Genomic DNA, 13,053 nt, shown 5'->3' with positions numbered 1-13,053 from the left:
CCCAAGTTTGACAATCTTCTTAATGATTCACCTAAATTTCGCAAATCTCCTATCTGACTTCCACATGGCAGATCACTCTCGGTTTGGTTTTCAAATAATAATCTAACTATATCCAACTCAACTCTATTTTTCTCCAAATTCAATAATACAATCATTACTATTTTGTCTTTTTTTTCCATTTACTAACAATTTCTTACTCATTCTTTTTCCTAACAATTTTTATAATTAATTTTTTAATAATAAATGTCTCATCTACTTTCACATCTATATATACATACATATATATATTCTCACACATTAATATTTATAACACTTGCAATTATTTCACAAAATCAAGTTGAGTTGGATCACTATTCACCTTGAAAACCAAACGCAAGCTTATGTATTAGGTGCCAGATGTGCCAAGGTGCAATCCTAAGGAGATTATGGCGAAACCACCAACCGACCTCATCGAGCCACAGCATAGCACCACGGTTTTGAAAGTCCATAAGTCTAGTCGGCAGTTGGATTTCGAGATGAAGCGTATAGTATGGGTGAAGGATAAGACGATTATGCTGCCCGAGGATTTGGTCGCTTAAATTCTTCCTAAACGAGCATATGTGACCTATTGAATTAATGAGCGAAACAGCCCAGGAGCCGATTCCAAGAGCAATGAGTCACGGCTAGTAAGGTCGTGCAAGGAGTGGTTCTCAGCCTTAATGGCCGAAAAGAGGGAAACCGGGCCGAACCTTAGACTCGGGAAGACTATCTTGGTTTGGGAGCCAAGATAAATAGAGGCTGACGAATCAGCACCGAACAACCCGAAAGGTTAATCGAGTTTCGCTCCGGAAAGCGGGATAGATGCAAGAAGGAAAGTAAAAGTGTAAGGAAAAGTAAGGGTGCAGGAAAAGTAAATGTACCGGAATGTAAATTGCGATAAAGGAAAATGTAGGTAAAGGGTACGAGCTTGATTGATGGTCGGGACCTTTAGAACAGTAGACCGATTCGATATATACAAGCCTAACTCTAGAGTATTGCTCAAAATATCGTAACCGGGAAATTTCTAATGAAAATAAGAAACTAAACTACTAAAGAATCCCTACAATTTTGGAAAATATTCTTCCGCTTATACGGAAGTAAAGCAATGAAATCTAAGCAAATACGGAAGCCCACATCTAAGTCGCAAGAGCCATGTCCTTCATCGCGTCCACATCCATCTCGGCTAAATTTGTCCATATTCTCAGCTGAATTGAAATTGCCATGATCTCTTCTTTTGTTCCCATATGTACTCCTTAGCGAACTTGGTAATGAAGTGTCTTCCATGCTAAGAATTAGCCATAACTTGGAAATCCACCCAAAAATTGACTAAACATGGATCTACCCTCTTCTTCATTCCATGTGCGTTCGTTGCTAAGTCGGGACCACCACCTAGGCTTTTGCCGTCTTTCCCATTCCATCCGCGGGCCGAATCGGATTTTGCCGTGAGCTTATGGACTTGACAATGCATTGGCTTTCAGGTGTGGATTATCTCTCCTATTAAACTTAGCGAATCTAATGGACTTCGTAGGCATCATCGATTCATGACACTTCTTGACTCATCTATTCGACAAAGTGCGGAAAATGAGTATAAATTGAAGTTGGCTTGGTTAATATCCAATGTCATCTGTAATCAATTCATGATACGTATTGAGCAAAAATTTTCAAAATTTTATCTAAACAAAATGAAAATCTCATCTGGACTAATTAAATACTTATAATAAAACCTATGGCTCTCAAATTAAATATTATAGATCTTAAATAAAAGTTATACCAATTTTATTAATGTGCGGTCGGTAAAGTGATTACGTCCGAAACACACACTTGATATTTTCAGATTACGACCCTAAATCTGACTTGATAGAGCTTCTTACCTCCGTAATGTGCTCCAGTTCAGATGAATTCACGAAACTTCCTTGGTTCTCAATGTTCCAGCAGAACTGGAGGCATTGTTTCATTATGCTGTCTAGTATCGTCGACACAGAACCAATATCTAAGACTGAAATTAAAGCCGATAAGTACCTGCAAATGAAGAAATTCTACAGGTTGAACATTGGAACAAAAAATTTTTAACTATTGGTTACACTAGAAAATCGCGTAACATAGCCCAATCAGTCTTATTCGTGTTGGCGATCTATATCTTTTCATATAAGCTTTCTTAAATTTTCCCATATGACGCTTCGTGATGGAACATTGATGGAAGCCTACAAGTTCCGTGAAGTCATGAGAGTCTTGAATGCGTCGTTGCAGAACATTCCATTTGGGATTCTATGACATCAACCTGCAGAACACGTTTTGGCAATCAAACCATGTATACTTATTAATGACGTTTCGGGAAAATTTATTTAAGGAAAACAAAAGGAAAATAAATTCCATGCCTCACAATCAGCTGTTTTCCAACTTTTAACATAGCACCCAGTGTGAGAAAATATTATATTAGGTAATCTCCAGTTAATAGAGATTCAATTGCATAACATGATGACAGAGAATGAGAAAATGATATATCAGATAACTTTCTCTGGCATTAACAACCTTGATATAAAACTGAAGAGTTCTGATCAGGACAGCCATGGGCTCCCTTACCCGCCACATAGGTTTGAAGTGCTGCCTATGCCGCTGAGGTGTTGAGTTTGTATTATCACTTTTATACTTGGCAAATCCTCTGTTGTCTTGATGCATCACAGAGGCCCATGATTTATCTAATTCCATTTCTATCCGTTTAAGCAGCAACAGATACTGGAAAACCTTTTGATACCTACAACGTTCTCAGTGTCACAACAAAGAAAGTAAACAATTTTCGAGTATTTCTGCAGAACTACAACTAGGGTGTTAATAAGTTCCGAATTCCGGCGATGAGAATCTTACTTGGAGAGCACTTCTTGAGTAAAGAACAATCCTAGGGGCCAATCAATGGAATAATCCAGAGATATACCATCCCATCCATCAAGGGACACTTCCGAGGAAGTATTTGTTGACATGGTACCAGAGTTTCCGCCAGCATTTGGTTTTCCTTTTGATATGTCTAATTGGGACAATTTTACGGGGAGTCCAAAAGAAGGCATTCTAGAAAATCAGAATAAGAGTATCGTTAATAACATGCAGTATAACTCACAAGGATAAATTGATTGAAGATTCATCACTTTACAGAAACTTTTCATGAAAGAGTGATCAAAGATTGATCACTTAAATGAAAGAGAATTAAGTTTAAATTTTCAACAGCTATGGTACGACAATCCTTAATAACAACCATTAAAACTGTCAACAAGTGGAACTAACCGCAGAGATACTCTTGAAAAATATTTGTCTTCCTCATTTATGGTCTTTATTGCTGCCTGCAAGGGACATAGAGGCAATTTGGCTTCTTATACCTCTAATATAAGATCAGTATACAAAGTGCAATAACAGAAGGGGACCATAGGATCAGCTTCAGCAGTTAGACTGACGAGGTGGCAAGCGCATCAGTTGCCTACTTTCCTCGAGAAAATGCTGACATAAGCATGATTAAAGCATTAATCAAGTAGAGAGCACCTACTTTCAGTAGCTACAAGACCCGATGTATGGAGAGTGATGCACCCTAGCCAACTGAGATTTAAGGGTGGACCCGAGGTCAAACCCGCGTAATCAGATAAACTAGTCGAATCCAAGTTCACTGGAGCAATGCACGTGAAAGAAACCTGAACGGGATCCCCGTTGAAATGTCAGCATAGATCTAGTTTACTTCTAGTTTACTTCTAGTTGACCAAATCATCCATCGCAGTTACATTCAACTAGCAACATAGGCTTCCGAGCTTTGACGCTCTCATCAGTCGGACAGTATAGAGGAAATGGATATCGATGACTGAAGATGTTAGGAATCAACTCAAATAAGCAAGGAAGTAGAGCAAGGGAAGATAAGATCAACACACAAAAAATTACGTGGTAAAACCCTCTCAATCAATGTGATCAAGAGGGAAACATCCACGGGTAAAGGAGGCTTCGATTTTTTTCATTATGAGCAATGATCAAGAGTACAAAGTGGAGGAAAATCGACTGAGTGTGAAATTAACCCTAACCCGTATCCAAAAGCTCTCAAACTCACCACCACTCCCCAATAGATCAATGACTTAACAGAGTGATTAGGGTCAAAAAGCATGCTTTAGGTCGGTCCAAACCAGTAGAAAGTGTAAGGACGGTCTAGGCTTCCGTGCGGACAACCTGGGCCTCATCCTCTCAGATAAAATCTGCATCTTGTGCAGATCCGTCATAGCCACAGCTTCCTCCTCTCAGATGCATTCCTTGCAGTTCAATTGTCCTCTCCCTCAATCTTCTTCAAATCCACACTCGTTCTAACAAGTCTCCACAACTCCAATTGTCCGCAAAACATTGAAAATTTGAGACACACTCAACAGAAGAATATGAGAGCCCGGGCACGATAACATAACTGTAGATGTCATAGTTCTAATTTATGTTCTGTTGTGGATTGAGGACAGGGAGTGCAGGCCGAGGTCTAACAACATTGAGATCTCTTGCAGTTGCCTGACAACAGAAAGGGATTAGTTGTCTCATCATAACATTATTATTAAGACTAAAACCAAAAGCAAAAGGAAACGTCTCAGGAGTGGGGCCCTTTCACTCCCAGCTAGTCAGCTACTACAGAGAATGGTGTACAAGGAGTTCAATTTCTTGTTAAATTCCTGAATGAATATTAGCAGACAATAGCAAAGGGCTTTTAGAAAACTAGAAATGGTTTTGTAACATCTTTTGGAGAGTGAACCAGCTCAAAGTTGTATATAATATCAATTAGGTCACTAGTGGCTGCTGATGCAAGAATCAAGCAAAAGGAAGAGCACAGTGAACCCAAAATCCTTAGCCAGTGTCCGAGTTTGGTGATACTTGCTCTCATACAAAGGCAGATAGAACATATAAGAAACATAGCACTCTTCTTACCTCTGTAATGTGCTCCAGTTCAGATGAATTCTTGAAGCTTTCTTGGTTCTCAATGTTCCAATAGAACTGGGGGCATAGTTTAATTATGCTGTCCAGTATCCTCGACACAACCAATATCTAAGAATGACTCTGAAATTAAAGCCGACAAGTACCTGCAGATGATGAAATTCTACAGGTTTAACATGCAATATAACCCGATCAGTCCTATTCGTGTTAATGATCAGTATCTTTTAATAAAAGCTTTAAGCAACCAATAGATTTCCCATAGAACGCTTTGTGAAGAACAGAAGAAGCAAATCTTGCTTACTCTTGATGGAACCGTAAAAGTTCCGTGAAGTCATAAGAGTCGTGAATGCGTCCTTGCAGAACATTCCATTGGGATTCTATGACATCAACCTACAGAAAATGTTTTGACAATCAAACTGAAGATATCTGATCAGAAATGCCTTGTGCTCCCTAAAAAGCCACATAGGTTCGAACGGCTGCCTATGCTGCTGAGGCATTGAGTTTGTATTATCACTTTTATGCTTGGCAAATCCTCAGTGGTCTTGATGCATCACAGAGGCCCATGATTTATCTAATTCCATTTGTATCCGTTTAAGCTGCAGCAGATATTGGAAAACCTTTTGATACCTGGAATGTTCTGAGTGTCACATCAAAGGTCAATAATATCAAGTATTTCTGCAGAACTTGGATGTTAGTAAGTTCCAAATGGTGACGAGAATCTCACTTGGAGAGCACTTCTTGAGTAAAGAACAGTCGTAGGGGCCGATCAACAGAATAATCCAGATATATAACATCCCATCCATCAAGGGATGCCGCTGAGGAAGTATTTGCTGACATGCAGTATAACTTACAAGGATAAATTGATCGAAGATTCATCACTTTACTGAAAGTGAAGATTAAAATCACCTACCACGGATAGATTTGCCCGTGAAACTTCTAATGAAAGAGTGACCAAATATCAATCACTTAAATGAAAGAGAATAAGTTCAATTGCTATAATACAACAATCAATAAAACTATCAACAAGTGGAACTAACCGCAGGGATACTCTTCATGAATATTTGTCTTCCTCATTTATGGTCTTTATTGCTGCCTGCAGGGGGCATAGATGCAATTTGGTTTCTTATGCTCTGAAATAAAATCAACATACGAAGTGCAATAACAGCATCTCTATAATTTTGGAATTCATGTTACAACAACCCACCAGCTGAAAGAGGACCATAATTTCAGCTTCAGGAGTTGACCGACGAGGTGCCAAGCACATCAGTGGCCGACTTTCCTCGAGAAAGCACTGGCATTGCAGAGCATGATTAAAGTATTAATCAGTTGGTATTAAAAACATTCTAATACTGAATCAAGTAGAGAGCATCCGCTTTCAGAAACTACAAGAACCAGGTGAAATATGAAATTTCTATATTGGGACAAAGTTGTGTTCTGGCGACAACAAATAAAAGAAAGAATTCAATGAAAAACCAAATAATATAACCATGTCCCACCTGGAAGAAATGTCCCTTTGCTAGAAGGAAACAGTCTTTTGGAGCCTTAAGCTGCCCATTTAAGTCAGCACCAACAACCACAACCTGCAAAATTGTTCAAATTTAGTGCAGTAAACTCTTGACTAGGAGTATGGAAAAGCTTACACTTTCATCACCTGCCAAAGATGACATGCTGCAATAACTTGTATAGAGTGAACAACACATTCAAATGATCTCTTCTAAAATTCCGATGACTCCTGCAGATGCAATTGGACCGAATTGGTAAAAGAGAAGGCCATGATACTAAATAAACGAGAAAATTATTATTGCATCCTGATACGAAGAACGATCTTTTAAGGTCATGATGTCAACAAAAATTGCGATAGTAAACCTTTAAGTCCTGAAAGCATTGCTTCAATCTTACTAGCCTTGGACTGTGGAAGTAAATCATCTCCGGTCAGCTTTCAGTCTACTAATGGTTCCTTCTGGAAAAGAAACCAGCCCGTGCACCCCTGAACTTTTTGAGAGCCTTGGGGCATTTGTAGATGAGATATAGAATCTTCAAACCGAAATGACAGGCTGGGATCACAAAGAACCCTGACAGCTTTACCAGCAAAAACTGATTTTGCGGCATGCATTTGTATGTATTCAAGCAGCATATCCTACAAGATAGCATAACGAGAAGTAGACAACCTGCCAAGCATTAGAGACCCACAAGAGTGGAGCCGAAGCCAAAACTGTAGCTCTATTCCTTTTACCAAATTGCAATTAGATGTCGAAATGACAAATGTTGAAACTAAAGAACGGGCAATAGAATAATAGCCAACATAGTTGTACATATCACCAAGCCAACACTACTTAGCCATGAAAAACTAATGATTTCTGAGTTGTATCAAGCCCTGGAAAAACAAAACGACAAACCTATATACGAATGAAGTTGCTCAAAATTAAATGCCTTATGCAATATGTACTTAAGTATGATAGCTTATAGAAAATCATTGTTGTTGCTCTGCATCCCATTCAATTCAGAAACATAAATGCAATGGTCATATAAATGCAAACTTCCAACACTCTTGTAAACTTATCAGACCATGAAAAGAATGAAAATATGAACTACGAAATATAAAATTAAAAATAAAAGAGGAAACGTATAGAAAGCTTACCATATATATATGAAATCCCAGGTTCCAATCTGTCATAGATATATCATCAGTTGACAAGCGAGCCAATTTTTTAGAGATATCTGTCTGCGATGATCCGTGCTCTACACCTCTCTTCCTGCCTGAAGAGCAATATAATATGTATCGTAAATTAGTTTATAGACAAATTTAGCACAGTAAACTCTTCATTAGGAGAATGGAAAAGATTACACTTTCATCACCTGCCAAAGATGACTGGCTTCTATAGCTCGTATAGAGTCAACAGCACATTCAAACGATCTCTTATGAAACTCCAAGGACTCCTGCAAGTGTAATCGGACTGAATTGGTAAAAGCGACGGCCATATACTAAATTCAAGAGAAAATCATCCTTGCATCGGACACAAAGAATTATCTTTTTGACATCAGGTATTGCAAATAAAACCTTTCAGTCCCGAAGCATTGCTTCAATCTTATCAGCCTCAGACTGTGGAAGTAAATCTTCTTCGGAGTCTGCTCAGCTTTAAGTCTACTAATGGCTCCTTCTGGAAAAGAAACTGGCGTGTGAACCCTTAAACTTTTTGAGAGCCTTTGGACATTTGCATATGAGATATAGAATCTTGAAACCGAAAGGAAGGGGTTGGGAACCCTGACAGCTTTACCAGCAAATAAAACTGATTCTGCGACGCGCATATATATATTTACTGAGGCAGCATATCCTACAAAATAGCATGAGAAGATGTAAACAAGCTGCCATGCATTAGGAAGTCCCTATATTGCACCTGAGCATCAATTAACAAAAAATAAAAATACAAAAGCAATCTCATGCTTTGGAAGAATTGGATGATTAAAAGAGGGAAGCAGATGATCCTATAGCAGGCTATAGTAAAGAAGACCTCGAAGAAGTCTTGGGTCATTACTTCAAGCCTTAGACCTCAAAGAAGCCATAGATGATCCTACAACAGCTCTATTCCCTTCACCAAATTGCAATTAGCATGTCGCTATGGAGAAATACTCGAACATTTAAATCCAAAGCCTAATGAACCAAAAGTTAAACTATTGGTATTGATGCTATCTTTGTAATTAAGGTACAATATTCCCACCTTCAAATGAAGAACTCTCCATGCCGGTCTTGTGAAATCCCATAAACCATCCACAATGCAAGTTGGTGGTACATGACTCGATGCCCATGCCAGAGGAGCCTTCATTATATTTGAGAAAATGATTAATCGAGAGGATTAGGATTACAAATAAGAAACAACAGAATAAGGAGAGATTTTTATTTCCAGAGAAGGCAAAATTTAATTGAACCTTAATTTCAGGAGAACATAAATCAAGCCAAAATAGGTTTTGGCCTTTTCTTGATATATCTTCTTAAACTAGATTCACAATCTTAAAAAAATCAGCTGTTAGACCATTTATTCAGTGGAGCTGATCTGAGGAGCACCGAATCGCGCAAGCGGCCTCTGAGCGTGACAGCTTTGAATACCAGGCCTTTTTGTATTCTTGAAGCTCATTGTTGACAGTTTGAACTGCCGCGAGGGGGGGGGGGTGTTGTCAATCGAGAACCATGGGAGCAAGTTGAGTAAATTTGTTGCCACGCTCCCAAAGGAAGTCTATATAAATGACAGCCTGCAATGAGAAACTATGATGGATATAGGCCCTTCATATCATCTGCAGATTGACGTTTGCCAGATTTTTAGCAAAACAAATGTACATATACATACATACATACATACATATACATATATATATATATATATAAAGCAAACTTAATTCAGCAACAGAGCAATGAACGCAATGCAAACTAGTGTTGAGTCTTATGGATCCTCTCGTTTGTGTATTTCTTTATTAGTCTTAATTATTGTAAGAAATATATGGGATCCACTTCAGTCACCATGACATACAAATGTTTAAGCAAACAAGCAAGCAACAATTAATATCAGTCATACGAAGTGCAATAACAGCACAACTAGAATTTTGGACTTCATGTTACAACAATCCACAAGCTGAAAGGGGAGCAATCAGCTACAGCAGTTGACAGGCAAGGTGGCAAGCGAATCAGCAAACCAGAGCATGATTAAAGTATCAATCAGCTAATACTAAAAGCATTTGAAGACTGAATCGAGCAAAGAGCATCAGCTACGTACAAGAAACAAGTAAACTATGAAATTTCTATATTGGGACAAAAAGGTCTCCTGCAGACAACAAATAAAAGAAAGAATTTGATGAAAAACCAAATGATTTAAGCATCTCCCACCTGGAAGACATCTCCCTTTGCTAGAGAAGGGAATAGTCTCATAGAGACTTGAGGTGCCCATTCAAGTCAGCGCGAACAACCACGAGCTGCAACAATGTTCAAATTAGATTTAGCACAGAAAACTCTTCATTAGGAGAATGGAAAAGCTGCCACAGATTACTAGTGCTATAGCTCGTATAGAGTCAACACCACATTCAATCGATCTAACACCGATGACTCCTGCAAATGCAATCAGACCGAAATGGTAAAAGAGAAGGCCATGACGCTAACGAGTCTTATCGATCCGTTCACTTTTTTCTTTTATTTTTAGTTATTGTGAAAAATGTATATGACTATTCTCAAGTGCAAGAGGCAACACACGTAAAAGGATGGAGAATGAGGGAGGCATGGTCCACTCCTTTTTGACTCATCATATCATACAAATGCTTAAGCAAGCAAGAAATACAGATGAGAATGAGTTGAGATATGTATATGACCTTTATTGGAGGCAGTGAGTGGGGGAGGATCCATCACACTTCAGTCATCTTCTTACTTCTACATGCGGGATGTGAGAAATCTTAGGCCAGTCCTCTCCTCCTCCGTTTTCCCCTTGGCACCTTCTTGTCAGCTCCTCCCCGCAATAAAGAATTAGAAGATGTTTGAGTGAGGTGAGATTGGGAAACCACTCAGGCAAAGCCTTCAGATTCTTGCAGAATCGGATGCTTAAACTTTCAAGGTTAGTGAGGTGCTGAATCCACCACGGGAGAGTCTCCATTTTTTCTATCTTGTCGAATGCCAAATTGCGGAGTTTAGTGAACTGAGAATAAGCCGCCATCGGCATGTCTTCTGACTCCCCTATTGATAAGTCAAGTTCTGGACAGCGGTGTAGCTCCAATGAGTCGAGGGTGGTGAGAAGCGGAAGAATCAGTCTTCCAGGCAGAAGAGACTTCAAGCCCTTGCAATTTCTAATGGTTAAACTTTGGAGATTGGAGATGGCGAAGTTTATGAACCACCCAGGCAAACACTCCATCTTATGAACTCCACAGATACTTAGATGGCAAAGTTTATGATGGCCCTGTAGCTGCAAAAGATTGGTCATGCCTTCAGCATTACCACCACCATCGTCGTCGTCACCGTTCTCGGTGGATAAATCAAGCTCTGGGCAATCATAAATTTTCAGCGTCTCAAGGGTGGATATGTATCGGAAGATTGCCCCCAGAGGGAGTGCTTTAAGGCGAGGGCAATTACTGATTATAAGAGACTGGAGAGACGGGAGGGACTGAAACAACTCCACGGGCAAGTGCTCTGCATCCTCAATTTCGCTGATGGTGAGGGATGTCAGTGCGGTGAGAGATAGAGAATCGGATATGGTCGATGGAGATGGAGATGGATATGGATCAGTCGGCACCAGCACTGCCATCGATCGTTGAGGGCCAAGGGGAAGAAATAGTAGATCGTGTTGGTGAAGAAATAGTAGATCGTGTTGGTGAAGAAATAGCTGTTGACCATGCAGCATGTAAGAGAATCTTGGGCACATAAATATGTTAACCTTGACCTTGTCGGAGAAGCAGAGGACGATTAACAAAGAAGAAGAAGAAGAAGAATCGCCATCCTCCTCTTCAATTCTATTGCCCCTCCTCTCCCACTCCCATCCCTTGAATTTAGGCAATCCCCATAGCGTTATTTCTTCCAAGGATGGAAAGAAATTAGACTGTGGCATCGTGCCATCCTCCCATAATTCTATATGCTCCAAATTCTCCAAATGCTCCAAGATGATTCTTTTGAGGGAAGGGAGCTGTGGTAGCTGCAATTCCGCACCAAATCGTGGGCAATCACTGATACATAGATTCTGGAGAGACGGGAGGGACTGAATCGCCCCCAGAGGGAGTGCTTTAAGGCGAGGGCAATCCTTGATTATAAGAGACTGGAGAGACGGGAGGGACTGAAACAACTCCACGGGCAAGTGCTCTGCATCCTCAATTTCGCTGATGGAGAGGGATGTCAGTGCGGTGAGAGATAGAGAATCAGTCGATGGAGATGGATCAGTCGGCAGCAGCACTGCCATCGGTCGTTGGGGGCCAAGGGGAAGAAGTAGTGGATCGCGTTGGTGGAGTAGGAGTGCAGTTACATTCCTCATCCTCCATCCCACTAGTCCTAGTTGCTGTTGACCATGCATGTAAGAGAATCTTGGGCACCCATATATTTCAACCTTGACCTTGTCGGAGAAGCAGGGGAGCATTAACAAAGAAGAAGAAGAAGAAGAAGAATCGCCATCCTCCTCTTCAATTCTATTGCCCCTTCTCTCCCACTCCCATCCCTTGAATTTAGGCAAATACCACAGCGATATTTCTTCCAAGGATGGAAATAAATTAGACTGTGGCATCGTCCCACCCTCCGATAATTCTATATGCTCCAGATTCTCCAATTTACTTAAGGAGATTCTTTTGAGGGAAGGGAGCTGTGGTAGCTGCAATTCCGCACCCAATCGTGGGCAATCACTGATACGTAGATTCTGGAGAGACGGGAGGGACTGAATCGCCCCCAGAGGGAGTGCTTTAAGGCGAGGGCAACGATTGATTTCAAGAGACTGGAGAGACGGGAGGGACTGAAACAACTCCACGGGCAACTGCTCTGCATCCTCAATTTTGCTGATGGAGAGGGATGTCAGTGCGGTGAGAGATACAGAATCGGATATGGTCGATGGAGATGGAGATGGATATGGATCAGTCGGCACCAGCACTGCCATCGATCGTTGAGGGCCAACGGGAAGAAATAGTAGATCGTGTTGGTGAAGAAATAGCTGTTGACCATGCAGCATGTAAGATAATCTTGGGCACTCATCTATCCGGACGTCGACCTTGTCGGAGAAGCAAGGGAGCATTAACAAAGAAGAAGAAGAAGAAGAATCGCCATCCTCCTCTTCAATTCTATTGCCCCTCCTCTCCCACTCCCACTCCCATCCCTTGAATTTAGGCAATTTCCTCATATATATTTCTTCCAAGGATGGAAAGAAATTATTAGACTGTGGCATCGTCCCACCCTCCGATAATTCTATATTCTCCAAATTCCTCAAAAAACATAAGTAGATTCTTTTGAGGGAAGGGAGCTGATCTATAGGTGGTAGCTGCCTACATCCATCACATCTTTCAATCTCAATCTGAACTAGTCCATGCAGTTGAGAGACCCACGATGGAAGTCTGACACCACCGCATCCATCTAACCTCAATCTCTTTAGATGTCGATGGGGTTGAAGT

At 40.4% G+C, this 13,053-nt stretch overlaps 2 protein-coding genes across 20 annotated transcripts; both read right to left on the bottom strand.

Moving 5' to 3' along the window:
- Positions 1-1,839: 1,839 nt before the first annotated feature.
- On the bottom strand, positions 1,840-3,368 carry LOC116189622 (gamma-tubulin complex component 4-like). The gene is made up of 4 exons (XM_031519372.1): positions 3,292-3,368; positions 2,881-3,078; positions 2,599-2,770; positions 1,840-2,296 (listed from the first exon to the last, which is right to left on the bottom strand). Exons 2-4 carry the CDS (start codon positions 3,075-3,077, stop codon positions 2,237-2,239), a joined length of 429 nt encoding a protein of 142 aa, XP_031375232.1. The 5' UTR covers position 3,078; positions 3,292-3,368; the 3' UTR covers positions 1,840-2,236.
- A 543-nt stretch (positions 3,369-3,911) lies between these two features.
- On the bottom strand, positions 3,912-12,982 carry LOC116189619. 19 transcript variants are annotated; one of them, XM_031519363.1, is made up of 17 exons: positions 10,297-12,981; positions 9,821-9,906; positions 8,872-9,234; positions 8,664-8,762; positions 8,223-8,279; positions 8,006-8,105; positions 7,804-7,884; positions 7,586-7,704; positions 6,814-7,084; positions 6,599-6,679; positions 6,444-6,527; positions 6,152-6,238; positions 5,672-6,040; positions 5,462-5,584; positions 5,249-5,337; positions 4,942-5,093; positions 3,912-4,530 (listed from the first exon to the last, which is right to left on the bottom strand). In XM_031519363.1, exon 1 carries the CDS (start codon positions 12,828-12,830, stop codon positions 10,341-10,343), a length of 2,490 nt encoding a protein of 829 aa, XP_031375223.1. In that variant the 5' UTR covers positions 12,831-12,981; the 3' UTR covers positions 3,912-4,530; positions 4,942-5,093; positions 5,249-5,337; positions 5,462-5,584; positions 5,672-6,040; positions 6,152-6,238; positions 6,444-6,527; positions 6,599-6,679; positions 6,814-7,084; positions 7,586-7,704; positions 7,804-7,884; positions 8,006-8,105; positions 8,223-8,279; positions 8,664-8,762; positions 8,872-9,234; positions 9,821-9,906; positions 10,297-10,340. The 19 variants fall into 19 exon arrangements, with proteins under 19 accessions (XP_031375223.1, XP_031375225.1, XP_031375224.1 ...); XM_031519365.1 differs by having other exon boundaries at positions 5,462-5,574; XM_031519364.1 differs by having other exon boundaries at positions 5,249-5,584; positions 5,672-5,777; positions 5,985-6,040.
- Positions 12,983-13,053: the final 71 nt, after the last annotated feature.

The sequence above is a fragment of the Punica granatum genome, chromosome 8 (assembly GCF_007655135.1).
Source record: "Punica granatum isolate Tunisia-2019 chromosome 8, ASM765513v2, whole genome shotgun sequence".
NCBI lineage: Eukaryota > Viridiplantae > Streptophyta > Magnoliopsida > Myrtales > Lythraceae > Punica > Punica granatum.
This window is presented reverse-complemented; position numbering and strand designations above follow the sequence as displayed.